The 18,230-nt window shown below is 41.6% G+C and overlaps 1 protein-coding gene across 1 annotated transcript in view; it reads right to left on the bottom strand.

Annotated features, from left to right (window-relative positions):
* The window catches only part of ARHGAP23 (Rho GTPase activating protein 23), a 308,148-nt gene that overhangs the window by 136,462 nt on the left and 153,456 nt on the right, over positions 1-18,230 (bottom strand). The window contains exon 8 of the mRNA XM_089690030.1: positions 6,618-6,773. Coding sequence (XP_089546156.1) covers positions 6,618-6,773 — 156 coding nt within the window. The remainder of the gene's footprint in view (positions 1-6,617; positions 6,774-18,230) is intronic.

Raw genomic sequence — 18,230 nt, forward strand, 5'->3', positions numbered from 1 at the left:
GGTGAGACTACTCAAAAGGTAAAGAATAGAATAGCTAGACTTAAGTACTCTATTAGGGATAAACTTACTAAGCTACCTTAGCTAGACATTTTGTGGAAAAGGGTCATACTGTTTCCCAACTCAGATTTATGGTTATTGATGGGATATAAAAAATAGATGTGGTGGTAACATAGAATTACAGCTGAGACAATGGGAGGTCCAGTGGATTCATCATCTGGACACATTAACTCCTAACAGACTTAATTTGGATTTTGACCTGTATTTATTCCTTTAATATTTTTAGGAATTGTTCCTTTTTTTATCATTATTGTGCATTTATTCTTTTTAGATCTCTTTCTTGTTATGAGATAGCTTAAATGGTGTATATATGTGTTTTTCATAACAGGTTCCCTATGTCTGCATTCCATGTTTGTGATATGGAAGCTTTTTCTTCCTGACAGATTCATTCCAACCACATCCTTTAGAAAATGTTTGTTTAATTTGTGGTTAATTGTATAATTGATTCCAGCTTTTCTGATCGTATAAATTAAGTATATGTGTGGTTTTCCCTTTAATGTGTTCTGATCTGAAGAAGGGTGTTACCTGACCGGCCCAAACAAAACAGTTTGTTGAACACTGTATTGATTATTTTGTATATAATTTTTTCTATATTTTCTAGTGCAGCAATCCTCTTTTCTTTTTTCCTGGATTTATATGATGGTACTAATATCCAGTTCCTTATTCAAGCTTGAGGTAACATAATATTACAGCGGTAGTAAACCACCACAAAAAAATTAAAAATAAGGTTGCAGGTTCAAGTCATAAAGGACTAGTATGCACCGCATAATAGCAAATTATGACAGACTTATCTGGACACGAGCCCTCCAGTGCAGCGGTGTCACGGCTCCTGGGCGCAACCATGTTAATGTATGAATGGCATGCGCACAGGAGCCCCTGGCCCCAGCACAGAGCTCTGAAGATATGGCACAGATATGCTGTCCCTTCAAAGCACATGCGCTGGTGACACCACCAGTTACACGCAGTGTATCTCCTAAACAGTGCAATTTTAGGAGATATTCACTGTACCTACAGGTAAGCTGTATTACAGGTTTATCTGTAGGTACAAGTTAAAAAGTGGACTTTACTTCAACTTTCAGTGTAAAAATCTAGGTGGTTTTCTGTTTAAACACCATTTGGAACCTCTCTGTCTAGACTATTGTGGGTTATTACCTCTACAACTACTATCATTAGACGTAATGTAGATTAGCTCCCTTTAACCACTTCAAGTCCGGACCCTTTTACCCCCTTCCTGTCCAGGCCAATTTTCAGCGCTATCACACTTTGAATGACAATTGCGCGGTCATGCAACACTGTACCCATATGAATATTTTAGCATTTTTTTTAGACAGATAAAGCTTTATTTTGGTGGTATTTATTCACCACTGGGATTTTTATTTTTGTTGCTATATAAATGAAAAAGTCCAAACATTTTGAAAAAAAAGTTTTTCTTATAAAATGTTTTCAAATAAATAATATTTTATCATAAATCTTGGCCAAAATGTATTCAGTAATCTTTTTAGTAAAAAAAAAGTAACCCAAATTAGTTTATAACCAAAAATTATAATTTAAAAAAAAATGTTTTACATTTTTATTTTATGTTTTTATATTATTATTTAGGTTTTTTTTGGTTTTTTTACGTACTTACACCCTAGCAGTAGAGTGTCACCCATAAAGGCTGTAAATAGTAATCATTTCTCCTTATCTCTGGCTGCATTCTTCTTGCAGCCATTGAGAAATACTGTGAGAGCTGTGATTGGTCACAGCTTGTCACATGGTACAAGGCAGTTGTGAATAGCCTTGTACCATGTGATCATTCACAGATTTCACACGTAGTAAGCAATGATGTCAGAAGTGACATCTTGCTTACTACTCTGCATGTGATCACTGATTGGCCAATCAGTGATCACATGATCGGGACCTCGCACAGAGATCCCGTACAATGATCGGTATTCCACTGTGTAGCTGGACACAGCGGGCACCGGATCATGGTTCTATACGCTCCCAGGGAGTGCGCACAAGCAGAGGGCGGGGAGGCCATTTATAAATGGCCACCCGCCCCTGCTCTGCCACCGTCCGGCTGTTTATATACAACGGCCGGACAGGAAGTGGTTAAAGTGGTTGTAAACCCTTACAAATACCTAGTGAAGTGACTAGCATCAGATGATACAAAGAGATGAAACAAATCCTCCTACATAACTTGTATCTGTTTATCTACAGCTGCCTGTCCCCTACATCCATACAAAAAGCAGACTTTACACAGATCTCTCAGCTGTGAAAAGCGGGGAGAGGGGAGATGCGCTATGGTTACATTCAGTAAGGGGAGCTCTGAGAGAGGATTGGAAGGAAGGGACACACCCGCTCCACACAGGAACAGAGCTGAAGCTGTCAGTCTGCTGGCAGTACCTCACCTATCACCATTTTTCTCTTGGTGTCAGGAAAACTTGTTAGAAGTGACTCATGCTAATAGAAGAAGAAGGGGCAGCAGACAGAAATTACACTTGAATGAGAAAAGTATGCACTAAATAAGGATATGCTTTGTTCATATGTCAGAGGTTTACATTCACTTTAAGGTCAATGTTTCTTGGTACACTATGATAAAGGGATCTGCAGTTGTTCTCTAAACCAGAATCTAAGTAATCATTTGGTACAATCCACCTACATAAGATTCCAGGGACATGTTAAACAGTTCACCATATACAGTTACTAAAGTGGATAATTATGTATTCTTTCCCTGCCCCATCCTTCTAGTTTTTTTGTTTTTATAAAATCATTAGACCTTTCCATTTTTTTACAAAGATACATTCCCTTAAGATCTGAGATGAAGAATGAATCAATGCAAGTCTTTTGCTGGCGTGCTTTAATTTTACTTTGTGCAACCTATGGTTGAGGTATTTATAAGACTCCTCTACAGTGATGCCGCTGTTGACTTTTGTACTCCCCCACTACTTTGTGTAAACTCCTGCTACGCCTGTGAGTAGGCACTAATGTTTTGTTGTAGTTTATTATGGAGAGGTAGCTCTTGGAATAGTCATCCTTTGAGAGGAAACGTTTTTCCCCCTTAGTCAACACATAGTGCCCAATTTTAAAAAATTTTCCACTATTTTCTGGGGGTGTGTCTGTGGTGCATTTTTCATCACATACCCTTTAATTAAAGCTTTATGAAACTCACCAAATCAAGCACAGAGGCAGCATGCATATGTTCTTGTAAATGGTAGGGGGAACAGGTGCTGGGGGGGGTCACACAGAAGTTCAGGTCCTAAGTGCACCTCTCTGTAAGGCACCTATTTATGGCTCATATTTGTTTATGTTGATGAATTATATACATTGAAGATATGTTTTTTTGGGTGGGTTGTTGTATTAAGTCGTTCTGAGTATACATGAGAGATGTCTCTGTAAGCAGTTATTCAATCATCCATAATGTTTTTATGTATGGCATGTGATGCTAATTTTGCAAAAATAAACATATTTTTCATGGAATTCTTGCTCAGACGTTGCTTACTTTTGAGGTCTGTATCTCACACACAACACATAGCGTAAGCCTGCCATTGATTTGTACAGTCTTCCTGTCCTCAGCATGCCACAAACACCTGAAAGTACCTACCGCAGAAATACACAGATCTTGTCAGTGTACAGCCCTTGACAGCCATGTGAATGAGCCCTAAGTAGTAACGCAGAAAAAGAAGGGAAGGCCTAAAATAAGCTTGTTGAGGCTAGTTTAAATGACATGATGGTTTAACCTTCCTCTTGTGTTAGTTTCCTGTTACCATCTCTTATGTTAACGAATCAGTTTTGACCCGTGTCTTAAATCAGCTGTAAAATACACTAAAAACAATTATCTATCATCCAATTTGTTTCTCATCTCTTGGTTACCTTGTTAAACTTCCTTATCCATGAAAATATTGGTTTTAATATTTTTGGTGTGAGCCCCTGGACCTTTTTTTTGTCAGTATACCCCTCGATTTCAATTAAAAAACAATGTAAAATGAACCTCAAGAGAATCATATAAATAAATAAAAGGTTGTTTTGTCACCTGACTATTACTGAAGGGATTTAGAACACATCTCTGAAATAAATTTGTTTTGTCAATTTTTTCATTTTAATATTAACAACTATAGTAACATCTATGGTGTTACGGGTCAATTTCGACCCATATATATAATTACTTCAAAAAGGCAAAAAAGTCTCTTTTTTTCAGCAATAGAACTTTAGTACAAACACAAAATGAAAAACAGAACAAATATGTATATATGTATATAACATAAATATAACAAAATATAGATTTGCAAGGTCAAACAACCAATCAAGCAAATCAAACCAATAGAAATCAATTATTTGTTCCAACACTAATAAAAAACAAAATCAGAGTAAAAGTCTGTGTGCAAGAACACGTGTGTGTGTGTTTAGATGCATGTATGGCAAAAAGTGACAGTTTTAGTGTGTTCTTTGCAGAGATATTTGTTGCAGTTGAAGCACAGTACATTTGCCTTTCTGTCCTTACTGCTTGGGCAGACCTGACACCTCTTTCTTTTAGAATCAGGTGGCCTGAGTGGGGTTGTGGCTGTTGTGGATGAAGTGGAGGCAGGTCTAGCTGAGGAGGATGCTGGCGTGGACAAAGTGCTAGGTGACCTCTGCAGCTGTCTGACCAAGACTGCAGCATCTGGGTCTCAGGGCACCCGTTCCCTTCGCTCGATGTGTGGCTTGACAAGGGAATTTCCCAGCTCCTCAAGAAACATTCTCCGCTTGTTTTTTTTGTTTGAGTTCCATCCTTGGTGGATGTGGATCCACAACACAAATGCATTATATGCAGACACATCAAGGATGTTGTAAAACACAACCATTGGCCATCTCCTGGTCATTCGCTGGCAAGTGTAGGTGGCAGTCAGCTTGTCCAGGTTGTCCACTCCTCCTTTGTTTTTTTTTATAGAGGATAATTGTGGGCTTTTTGTCACTTCCTGATGACACAGCTGCATCTTTGTGAAGAGTAGACATAAGTATCACATTCCGTTTTTTTTTTTGGACAATATGAGACAACAGTGGTGGTGTCTGTAAAAGCAAACTTTGTGGACAGTGCAGCCCTGTCCTTCACCTGCAAGATTTCAGCAGGCAGCTCAGGTTTATTTTTCTTCACTGTGCCCACCATGGTAAGTTTCCTCCTGAGAAGTTCTTGTCCAAGGTCATAGCTGGTAAAAAAATTGTCACAAGTGATATTACTTTTGACCCTGCAGTCCAGTAGTCATATCGAGGACCACACGTTTTCCTTGGTTTTTCACTTGCAGCTTTGCCTGTGTAAATCTGTAGATTCCAGGCATAGCTGGTTTTTGCATCACAGGCTGCCCAGATTTTTATGCCGCACTTCCCTGGCTTACTGGGTATGTATTGGCGGAAAGGGACAAGATGTTCATCCACTGTCACCTCTGGCCCAGGGTTGAACATCAGTGGAAGGAGCTGCACCCATCTCTACCAGACATCCCTGATGGGGGCAAGCTTGTCAGATCTTGCTCTGGTATCTCTGTTGTCAAATCTGAGGACTCTTGATATCATTTGAAAGGTGTGAAGTGACATTGTTGCCCATAAATTATTTCTGCCTGTCGATGCGTCCCACAGACTATCAGTGGCCTCATTGCAGGATCTGTACACTCCAGCAAGAACACCACCAATATAGGCATCCAGGTATTCCTCATCAATGTCTTTCCACATGCTGCTATGGACTTTTTTTCCTTCAAGGTTTGTCATAGCAATGATGCCTCTTTTTAGTGACAATGGCATAAATAGCTCAAAACATGTCACTGACTCTCATCACAGCAAACCTTGTGATTCCAGGGGTCATTTTGATGACATTTGCAGCAGCTGCCCTGCCATGTACATCAGGAGGTACTGAGCTCCAACAGATCTTACCAGTTTTGGACTTAAATATTTCAGCAGGAGCAGCTTCAGCACCGGTGGCCTTCTCATCAGACGTGTCTGTCTTCTGGATGATACTCCACATTGTCTTCCTCCTCAGAAACCTGCTCATCCAAATCACTATGCTCCTGTGTCCTCTCCCTCATTTTCACCAAAAATATTATCCAGAACTTGGCTCAATGAAAATCTTCTGCTCACTTTTGCATGCTACAAATTGGAGATGTGCACTCTGCAAGTCACCAATTCTATACTGAATTTGCCTCACATGTCTGGACATGCCCATCTTTGTTTGTCTTGTTTTTGTGCAGGTATACTGGAAAACAAGGCAAAATGAGAATCCCTTAAAGCTCACATGATTGGAAGAGGAACTGGCTGTCAGTGTGCTGGTTGACAGTGAACTTATGATTTCGGTTTTGGCTCTAATTATTGCTTTATAATTTTATTTTTATAACTGGGTGGAAACCGACCCTAACAACACAAAGGTCATAATTTCAACTTGAGCATTTTATAATTTAGTGAAAACAATTTTTTTTTTATTTTGTTGAAATAGAGTTTCCTGACAAAGTCATATAGCCTTGATGCAATAAACAAATTTATATGGTTATTTTATGCATTTAAAACCTAAAAACGGGTCGGTGCCGACCCTAACACAAGACAAAGGTTAAGAGGGTACTTACTGCAGTCCTGCGAGTAGTGACGGCTGACAGAAAAGCTGAATGTTGGTGAAGAAGGGCTGGTGGATTTCAAGGGTGCAGAGCTGATGGCACTGGACACAACACAGGAGGCTGGGACATGTTTAGCTCGCAGGTCAATACTTGGACTTGTTGGCTCATCTGTGAAGAAAACAAGGTTTAAGTAATTGGACTGGATTTTTTCTACATACTTACCTGTAAAATCCATTTCTTAGGAGTATATCACAGGAGAAAGAGCAGGCTATTTATGATTATGTGTGTAATATGCCACCTATAGTTGAATGGACACTGGCAGATCAATCAAACAGGAAGTCCTCCCCTATATAACCCCTCCTACAGAGGAAGTACTTCAGTTTTGTAGCAAGCAATGAAATTCCAGAAAGAGGGGAGGGATTTCTGTGTCCCATGATGTACTCCAAGAAATTGATTTTACAGGTAAGTATGTAGAAAAAAATCCAATTTTCTTTATCACACATCACGTGACACAGAGCAGGCTATTCATGATTATGTGGGATGTCCTAAAGCAATAAAAAAATTCTGAGGGGTGGGGGACACCAAAATAACCACCACCATTAATCTCAAATGTCCTACTCAGCCATACGTGACAAGCTTTGGCCAAATGCAGAACCTTCCACCTGGTAAAACCTTGTGAATGTATGAACCGAAGACCATCCATGTATCGGCCTTGCAAACCTGAGCCATTGATGCCTGATGGTGGATAGCCCAAGATGTCCTCACACTCCTGGTACAATGAGCTCTCATCCTTCAAACCATAAGCTTAAATGATTAACTGGCAGATCCAATGAGAAATAGTTGCCCTGGATGCCTCCTGCCTTTCCTGGGTCCTTCTGACAGCACAAAACAGGATTCCTGACATGTGCTGCCAAAATCAAGTAAATCCTGACCATCCGAACTACATCCAGAATATGCAGCAATTTTCCCCCTGCCAACTGTGGACGAGGAAAAAAGAAAGGCAAGACACTGTCTCTTTGCCTTCCTCTGGATTAGCTGTGGGTATAGGATTACTACTTTTTTTTTTATGGTTGAACTGGATGGACTTTTGTCTTTTTTCAGCCAGACTATGTAACTGTCCTGATTCAAGTCAAAACTGAAAACCCCTCCTGGCAAGAAGATGGATGAGGACACAACATCACCTTACCATGATGCAAAACAAAGAATGGCTCATTATAGGAAAGAGCCGCCGGCTCTGACGCTCTTCCTGTGATAGAAACCAAAGCAGCCACCTTCCGAGTCAAATGATTAAGTTTCTTGAATTGATCCAAATGCTGGTTCTGCAAGGACAGCCAAGCCCAAGTTCATGTCCCGAGGACACAAGGTGGCCTAACAGATGGGATCGTCCACCTTTCAACCTGCACGAAGTACGAATCAAGGAGCGAGGGAAAAAAACGGTCTCCGGATAAAAATGAAAAATGGAGTCAAAATCTGAGCCTTAATGGTACTTAAGGTCAATTTAATTTCCCTCCTGATTGAAAAAAGGACAAAAACCTTTCAATTACACATTTCCACAGGTGCCACTTCCTGGCTTCACACCAGGCAAATAAGTTTCCGAGGTCCTGTAATGGAAGCTTCCTGAAGCTGGCTTCCTGGCATTCAACAGGGTGCAGAAAAAAGGACCCAAGAGCCCCTCGATTCATCAAGACTTGGGCTTCAATAGCCAAACCTTTAATTACAGGGATCGTAAAGCAGGATACATTATTGGACCCAAGACAAGAGGACTGGGCGGAACAGAAGTGTCCAAAGAGCATCCCATGCACTATACACTTTGTCGGTGTACCAAGCCCTCCTGGGCTAGCCCTCCTGGATCCTGCGCAAAAGACACAGCAATAGTTGAATCGGGGGAAGGCACAGATTAGGGGGACCTGGTCCCTAAGGTGTTACAAGTGCATCTACCCCTATTGCCAGTGGGACTCTCATCCTGGACACAACCTGTCTAACTCACTGTAAAACCTGGAAGTCAGTAGATCCACGTCCAGTGTTCCCTAACGTTGGCAGAATGCTGACAACATCTCAGGATGTAGGGACCACTTGACCGGTATCAGCCTCTGACTTCTGGGGGAGGGAACCATGCCAGTTTTCTATACCTGGAATATGTACTGCCGACAGAGATGGTGCACAACGATGTTATTCTGCCAACCACCAATTCAGACTCTGCAATTCCCCGGGGACAAAGCTCTCTGGCAATCCAGTGCTTAGACCTTCATCATCCAGACCTGCAAAAGACCTGAAGTGGAACCGCACGTAGAAAACCGCTTCAACACAGATACCATTTCCTCATGCAGAGACGTATTGAAGGATACTTTTGCTTCTTGTATTTCACTTTAAACTTGAAATCGACAGCTCCCTGAGCAAAGGAACATTTAGGTATTCTGAGAGTGACAGCCCCCCATGTGTCCTCAGCAAGTCCAGTACTGGGGCTAGGAGCTTTATGAACACTCGGGGGGGCTGCGTCCAGCCCAAAGGGCAGTGCCACAAATGAGAATGGCATTTCTTTACTGAAAATTGCAGAAACCCTTGATGAGTCTGAAAAAAATTGGCACATGAAGATATGCGTCATTGAGGACTATGGTCACCTGAAATCTCTCTCTTATAGAGAAGCCACCACTAATTGGACTGATCCCATCCGAAACAGAAGGATGTCTAGTGCCTTAAGATCTAAGATAGACTTCACGTCCTAGTTTGTTTTTGGGCCTGTGTACTTGTAGAGTGTCTCGAATCCCCTCAGAGACTGCCCTAGCATCCTCTGCCAGAGATACGTCTCAAAACACAGTCGTCTCAGACTCTAAAGCGGAAAAGCTTACAGCACCTGGTATTCCGAGGCAGTCTCCCATCCATGTACTAACCATGCTTAGCTTCCCAGTTCAGATGAGATCAGGCGTGTTTAGGGTTATGCGGCCTCAGTCTATTGCAGCTCTGCCACCAAGAATAGCTGCAATGCCAAACAAACACAGTGGCCCAGATATACCTCACACTACTGGTCTATCTAATCCACTGGACCTGAGGTTGGTGCACCTGCCTCCCGGCTGCCTGTCAATAATGTAGCAGCTATATTGTCACATAACTATGCAGTCCCGCAGGGATGCAAGTCCATATCCATGATGGTCTACAGCTATGATATCACACAGGAAAGCAAGCATGCAGCTATGCAGGTACACAGGTATGTAGTTATGCATATGCAGGTACATAGGTATACAGTTATGCAGTTATACAAGTATGCATTTATGCAGTTTAGTTTATGCAAGTATTCAGGTACTCACCTATACAAGTATGCAGATTATACAAGTATGCATGTAAGTATGCAGTTTATGCAAGTACAAGTATTCAGTGTATACAAGTATGCAGTTTATGTAAATATGCACGTATGTATGCAGTCTATGTAAATATAAGTATGCAGTCTACGCAAGTATGCATTTAAGTATGCATGTACATATGCAGTCTATGCAAGTATAAGTATGTACTTTATGCAAGTATGTCTGTACATATGTGGTTTATGCAAGCAGGCATTTAAGTATGCATGTACATATGCAGTCTATGTAAGTATAAGCAATAAGCATACAGTCTATGCAAGTATGAGTGTATGTAGGTTATGCATTTAGGTATGCATGTATGTATGCAGTGTATGCATGTACGTATACAGTTTATGATGTATGAATGTACATATGCAATCTATGCATGTACGTATGCAGTTTATGCAAATATACAGTTCAAATAATTATGCAGGTATGCATGCAATGATGTGATACAATACTGCAACTAACCCGCAAACTAGAAGAGTGATGTTTCATCAAAGAACGGTGTCAAAATTAACTGCACTTGGTTCCATACTAGTTTTGGGACTAATCAAGCACATATGCATCAAACTCAGCCTGAATGAAGCCTTTATGCCACTTCAATGCAGCCTAAATGTAAGCTCCTGCAGATCAAACGCAAGCTACTCAAGAGACCCATCTCCTTTAAGGGCACTGATACCCATGCAGGGGTGTATCAAAAACAGCTGTACAAGCCCTCCCAGGATTATGCAGACTAATGCAGTGTATAATCATGTCCTGTCTGGTCACGCAGCTCCCCACAGGTAGTACTCACACATCTTCCAGCCACAGAATGCTCCATATCCCTGCTATCTCTCAGGAGACTCACTAATCCGTCAACCCACATGTGACGTCAAACATAAGCCAAAATGGACACCCCTCTACTTCCTGCCTCCACTGCACAAAAGTAGGCTATAGAGAGGCTCCGCAACCTCTAGTCGCTGCAAGAGAAACCTGCAGCCCAATACTCCTTCAGAGACACAAAGAGCATGGCCCAGCCAGACAAAACAACACACTGCCCCCAGTAGCCACTGGGAGAATGACCAGAGTCTAATTTTCAAAGAATCACTGCAAATGTAACTTACCATTCCTACCGCAGGACTTTGAATCATAACAGGAGTCCAACCTTCATCAATCACAGTTGGCTCTGTCATAAGACCTTCAAGGACTCGGTCCTCCTTACATCTGGGATCTACCCTCTTAGACCTGTATAGCACCCTTCTTGAAAGCACCTTGGTCAGAACAAACAGCACAAGGTTCCAATATGCATGGTCCAGCGCCATAAGGCTGCATTACAGGCAAACCTCAAGGATTCTTTTCTCCTATCCAAAGAGGCTTGGGTACCATCCATGTTGTCTAACAGCTTTTCAAATGGATCTGACTGAAGTCCTTGATTCTCAGCAGAACCATTCCAGACTTTCAAGTATGCTCCAAGAGCACATGCAGCACATCAGTGACCATCCACCTTACAGACACAGGTAAAAAAAACGAAGTATTTCCTGTGAGGGAAGAGTAATATAGTGAAGGCCAGTGTCCATTCACCTATAGGTGACATATAACCCAGTCATGAATAGCCTGCTCTGTGTCCCATGACGTACGATAAAGAAAACTAAGGTTAGGAAAATGTATAAATATTTGCACCTAAAAACAATATTCTTACCCCACATTTCAAGCAATTATAAACTGTGAAGGAAAATTCTATTTATAAGTGCTCATCAGACACATTTCATTGGTGCTCTCTTATGGATATTGCAATTCTGGAAAACCAAAGGTTGTTAGGTGACCCTTTTCAGAAAGGTTCAATTTGTATCGCCCGATGCCCAGGACATGTAGTTATGGGCACTCGGCAGGTAGTTTTTTTTAAACCTTTAGCCCTGCTGAGGGAAAGCAGCAGGGCTCACTTGTCAGGTGGAAGCATTCATGCAGCAGCACTGCCGCCGATTGCTTCCACAAAGCCCACAGTGCCAGGCCTGGGACCAGTTCAGCGGGTGCCAGTATGTAGAGGGTATGGAGGACAGCAGACATGCCCACTCCCCTCCTCTTCTTGTCCTGGCCCGGAAGTGACTTATGATGTCACTTCTGGGCCCCTGTTGACAGATCTCCCGGCCATTGAGGCTGGGGAAAAATGTAATGCAGTGCAATGTTCACTGCATTACATCCAGTGGAGTACAGGGGAGACGTGCAGGGTCTTTTAGACCCTGGATGTCTCAAAAAGAGAACCTGTCACCAAAAATCATCACATTTTTGTCCTCTACGTGAAGAAAAAAAAAGTTAAATTTTTTTTTAATTGTAAAAAATTTAAAGTTACACCCAAGCAGATAAAAAAAATAAAAATTTGGGCACCCCCACATATACAGTTAGGTCTATATATATTTGGACATGGGCACAATTTTAGATTTTTTTCAGGTATTTACCAAAAAATTATCAAGCTATAGTTACATAATAGATATGGGATGAAAGTGCACACTCTCAGGTTTAATTTCAGGGTATGTACATCCAAACTGGAGTAAGGGTTTAGAACTTACAGCTCTTAAGAGTAGCCACCCCCCCCCTTTTTCAAGGGATCAAAAGTAATTGGACAATTGAATATAATTATAAATAAAATGTTCATTTTTAATATTTTGTTAAGAATCCTTTACTGGCAATGACTGCCTGACGTCTGGAACCCATAGACATTACCAAAGACTGAGTTTCCTCCTTTCTGATGCTTTGCCAGGCTTTAACTGCAGCTGTCTTCAGTTGTTCTTTGTTTGTGGGTATTTCTGTCTTTAGTTTTGCTTTCAGCAAGTGAAATGCATGCTCAATTGGATTGAGATCAGGTGATTGACTCGGCCATTGCAGAATATTCCACTTCTTTTCCTTCAAAAGCTTCTTGATTGCTTTTGCATTCTGTTTTGGATCATTGTCCATCTGTACTGTGAAGCGCCATCCAATCAACTTTGCTGCATTTGGCTGAAGCTGGGCTGACAGTATCTCTTTTAACACTGAAAAATTAATCCGGCTGCTTCTGTCTTTTGTCACATCAATAAATACCAATGACCCAGTGCCACTGGAAGCCATGCATGCGCCCATGCCATCACACTGCCTCCACCATGTTTTACAGAGGACGTTGTGTGCTTTGGATCATGAGCTGTTCCAAGCCTTTTCCAGATCTGGTCTGGCTTTTTTAGTTGTTTTTTGGCAAAATCTAATATGGCTTTTCTTTTCTTCAGGCTTATGAATGATTTGCACCCTCTGTATTTGCTCTTGTGAAGTCTTTTCTTGATTGTAGCCTTTGACAACGATACTCCCACCTCCTGGAGAGTGTCCTTTACATGTCTGGATGTTGTGAATGGGTTTTTCTTTACCATAGAGAGGATCCAGTGATCATCCACCACTGTTTTTTCCGTGGATGTCCATGCCTTTTTATGTTGCTGAGCTCACCAGTGCGTTCTTCTTTCTTCAGAATATACCAAACAGTTGGTTTGGCCACTCCTAATGTTGCTGCTATCTCTGATGGATTTGTTTAGTTTTTGAAGCCTTACAATGGCCTGTTTCACTTGCATGGACACCTCCTTTGAACGCATGATGTAGGTTCACAGAAACAGATTCCAAATGCAAATACCACATTTATAATCAACTCCAGATTTTTACCTGCTTAATTGATGAAGAAATAACGAATGACTAGCCCACACCTGGACAGCTTTTGATTCAATTGTCCAATTACTTTTGGTCCCTTGAAAAAGGGGGGGTAACTACTATTAAGAGCTATAATTCCTAAACCCTTCCTCCAATTTGGATGTACATCAGGGATGTGTAAATTTCTGAAAAAACTACTTGTCCAGGGACTAAATCAGTATACCAATCTACTTGTCCTTTATGACAATCTACTTGTCCTGACAAAAAAACATAGATTTTAACCAAAAGCATATTTATATCTGCTTTAAGTAATGTCTGGGGCTTTTAAAAACAAAAAGGAGCTTTATGGTGACTGTAATGAGCACTGTAATTGCACTGTAATGAGCACCAATTGGGTGCTAGTCAGGAAAGGGGAGTGTTATCCTTTATCCATTTTGCTGCCAGAGCTGTTTTTGTGTTTTTTGCACATATTTAAAAAATCATTTAAGGCCTGAAGATGACACAAAACCCCCAACATTATATATTTTCTGAAATCAGAGATCCTAGAGAATAAAATAGTGGTAGTTTAAATTTGTTATGTCACATGATACTATCACAAAGGTTCAGTAAAAAATACACTTTTACGTTTGTGCTTGCGTACATATGTGGGGGTGGGGACCTTGAAAAATTTGGGGGGAGGGGGGCTATATTTTTGGGTGTAACTTTCATTTCCTTTTTTTTTTTTTTTTTTTTTAAATCACAAAGGGGACAAAAAGTCCCCTATGTGATGATCCTGGATATCTCCCCTGAATGTAATGCAGTGCACATCGCACTGCATTACATTCTTTCCCAGCCTCAATGACCGTAAATCTGTAAAACAGGGACCCGGAAGTCAGGACAATAAGAGGAGAGGAGCGGATGTGTCCGCTCTCCTGCCTCCCCTATATCACATCCCGCTGGCACCCACTGAACCAGTTCCTGGCCCGCAGATGGACAAGTGGAGCCCGGGACATATAGCAGGCAGGGGAGAGAGGCTGCCGCCTGAAAGCTTCCACCTGACAGATGAGCAGCAGGGATAAAGGCAAAAAAAACCAAAACAAAACGACCTGCCCGGCGCTCAAAACTGCATGTCCCTGTGATTTGCACATCCCTGTACATAGCCTCAAATTAAACCTGAGAGAGGAGGGCGGAGCCTGAACATGGCGGCAGGGGAGAGCTCAATGTAGGAGCTCGTGGACGGAGCTCCGATGTCTGACCTCCCCAGGCCTCCAAGCTTATCCCCTGGGGCATGTTAGAGCCCTGCGGTGGGGGACTTACCCGGTCTGACGGCTCCCGGCGGAGGAGAGGCTGATGCGGGTGAGGGAAGAGAGAGGAGCGGCTGGAGACTGGTGAAGAGAGAGTCCCTGGACGCTGGGAGACGAGAGGGGCCGCCGCGATCACGTGACCGGCCGCAAGGCACCTCTGGGAGATCGAGAAGCCGGCCGGCGTTTTGCAGGGAGAGAGCAGCGCCGACCTGTTTGCTGGTGGCCGACACACTTTCCCCCTATCCCCCTAGTAACCCTGGAGCCTAATAGAAAGTGGAAGGAGAACCATTGAGATCTGGACAAGGAGTCTGAAGAGACCCTGGGGAGTTCCCCCCCATGAACAGACCCTCAGAGGAATCGAGTGAAAAGGCACTCATTGAAAGAAGACATAGGAGGAGGGTGAGTGACTATGAATGAAATGTGATTTGCATTTGAAGACCTATTGTGCTGACCTCCAAGAAATAGAGTGTATGTGAAAGGGGGGACCCCTAGAGACTGTATAAAAGGTGGAAGAGGCTCGCAGAGAGAAGAAGAGAGGCTCGGGGGGAAGGAGGGGGAGAGGAGGGAAGGAAGAAGAGGAAGAAAAGAGAAAGAGAAAAACCAGCAGGAGGACAGGGCAGAGACTTGAAAGTTTAAAGAAATATTTTCCCACCCCACCCACGAACTTATAAAGGATTATAAGAAGGATAAGTGCCACAGAGAAAAATGAAAAACAAAAATGTAAAAGGAAGTGGGCTTAAAGGGTCCCAGACTGGCACAATTAAAAAATACACATCCCAAGGGAATGTAACCCCAGAAAGACCCCAGAGCAGATCTGAAAAAGGAGAAGCAGACCTTAGTATGGAAAGAAGCCCTAGAGTATCAATAGGCCCTGATACTAGTAATCAGCAAATATCAGGCAATACAGAGATGGAAAAAGATCTACAAATACCTAATAAAAAGGAAATGGCAGAAATGTTTAAAGAACTGGAGAAAACAATAAAACAAGAAATGGTAAACATTCGCAGTGATCTGGGACACCTCTTGGAGAGAGTTGAGGAAACGGAGGAGAAAGTTAAAGGTCAGACCCAGGCTATCTCTGAACTTGAAAAAGAACTAACTAATATAGGGAAAGCCCAAGAAAAACTGTTATATAAGGCCGAGATACAAGAAAATAAAGACAGGAAGAGAAACATCTTGATACGTGGGGTCTCAGAAAACTTAGGGAGAAAGCCTGCAAGAGGTGGTTTGTAAAATATTTAACACTATAACAGACAGCTCTGAAATGGAAAGGTCTAAAATAGAAGGAACCTTTAGAAAAGGAAAAATTCTGAGAATCTGGGGAAAGAAAGGCCGAGAGATATAATTGTTAAATTCTATGAACTTCGGGATAAAGAAAAAATCTGGAAGAAGACTAAGGGAAAATCAGTAATTAAGTATGAAGGAGGAGACATACAGATATATGCAGATCTGGCTCCAGAGACTTTGTGGAGAAGGAGAACTTTGAGACCCCTATTGGAAAGGTTGAAAGAACAAAAGGTGCAATATAGATGGGGGACTCCCGAATGTTTAATAGGATGGAAAAATGGGACTACAGCATACCTTAGGTTTCCAGAAGATATGAAAAATTTTTGTGACAGTTTAAAAATTCAAAGAATGGAAATCCCTGGCTGGGAAGAAGAACAATGGGAAAATAGAGCGAAGAGAAAAGAGGACTGGCAATATGTGGGGGGGGAGGGGGGGAGAGGGATGGAGGAAGAGAAATAGATTTTTTTTTTTTTTTTTCTTCTCTCCTTCTATCCCCACTCTATCGCCCTCGTTTCTGATTTTTTTTTTCTGTCTGTGATAAATCCAGGTGGGGCCTGGGAGGATATGGGGAGGTTAGATAAGGGGAAAGTCGTCCATGGACGGAGTCTTAGCCCAAGGACCAAATCAAAGGTGGACTTTTTAATCCATAAATGATTAGTAGGCAAATGTTGGGCCTAAAAAGAGGGGGGGGGGAGGGGGGAGGGAGGGGGGTTGGAAGGTTGGAAGGGTGGGAAATGGGAGAGGGAGGTTGTTTTTCCTGCAAAATAAAAGATGATATAAAAGCAAGTGAGAAGGGAGAAGGAGAGAGAAATGAAAAATATAGATGGAGGAGAAAAGAGGAAATTTAAGGAAGATGGAAGAGATTCAGTTTATAACATATAATATAAATGGGTTGAACTGCCCCGGGAAAAGATATAGATTATTTAAAGAATTACACCATAGAGATGCCTCAGTGATATTTTTACAGGAGACACATCTTGAGATAAGTTCAAATGTTAGGCTGAGGTCTAGAAACCACCCAACATGGTATTATGCAGATTCCTCGGTTAAAAGAGCAAAAGGGGTAGCAATAGGTCTGGCAAAGAACATTAGGTTCGAGTTGGAAGATAGAAAAACAGATCCAGATGGGAGATTTTTGTTTTTAAGGGGCAAGTTACAGGAGATCGAGTGTACACTGGCCAATATCTACTGTCCTAATAAAAAACCGGAGGAGTATCTGAAAAAGGTGTTGAGGAAGCTGATGGACTTTAAAAAAGGACGTTTGATCCTGGCAGGGGACTTTAACTTTTGTATGGACCCACAAAGGGACGCCACCTCCCATATAAAAACAGAAGGAAGTAAGGCCCTGAAATTATTGAAAAAAGAATTACACATAAGTCAATTGGTAGATGCCTGGAGAATTACACACACACAAGATAGAGATTATACTTTTTTCTCAAATATGCATAAGAGATATTCAAGACTAGATTATATATTAATAGAACATCAATTAATTGACCACCTGTCCCAGGTAGAAATAGAGACAATATCTCTATCAGATCACGCTCCAGTTATTATGAAAATGGAATGGGGGAGAAGGAAAATCGGAGGGCTGGGATGGAAATTGAATGAGACACTTTTAGTGGAAAAGGAAATAGCTCAGAAAATAGGGGAGGAGATTGAAAGCTTTTTTAAGGAGAATGAGACAGGGGAGGTGTCAACGGCCACAGTGTGGGAGTCTCACAAAGCTTATATAAGAGGAATATTAATGGCGATTGGGGCAAGAAAGAAAAAAGAAAGAAGGGAGAAAATGAATGAGCTCTTAGAAGAAATAGGTAAATTAGAACGAATACATAAGAATAGAATAACAAAAGAAATAGAGCTGAAGTTAAAAAAACAGAAAGAAGAACTGAAAGAAATGATAGAAGAGGAGAGGAGAAAAGTATATAATAGAGTTTTAAGTGAGAGATATAGATGGGGAGAAAGACCTGGAAAGTATCTGATGAGAGCCCTGAGGAAAAAGAAAAATAGAAATTATATAGAAAAAATAAAAGATGCTAAAGGAAACATGAAACACTCAAATAAAGATATCACCAAAGCCTTCA

This window comes from Staurois parvus, unplaced genomic scaffold (genome assembly GCF_062004578.1).
Source record: "Staurois parvus isolate SC_StPar_1 unplaced genomic scaffold, SC_StPar_1.0 ptg000511l, whole genome shotgun sequence".
Classification (NCBI taxonomy): Eukaryota; Metazoa; Chordata; class Amphibia; order Anura; family Ranidae; genus Staurois; species Staurois parvus.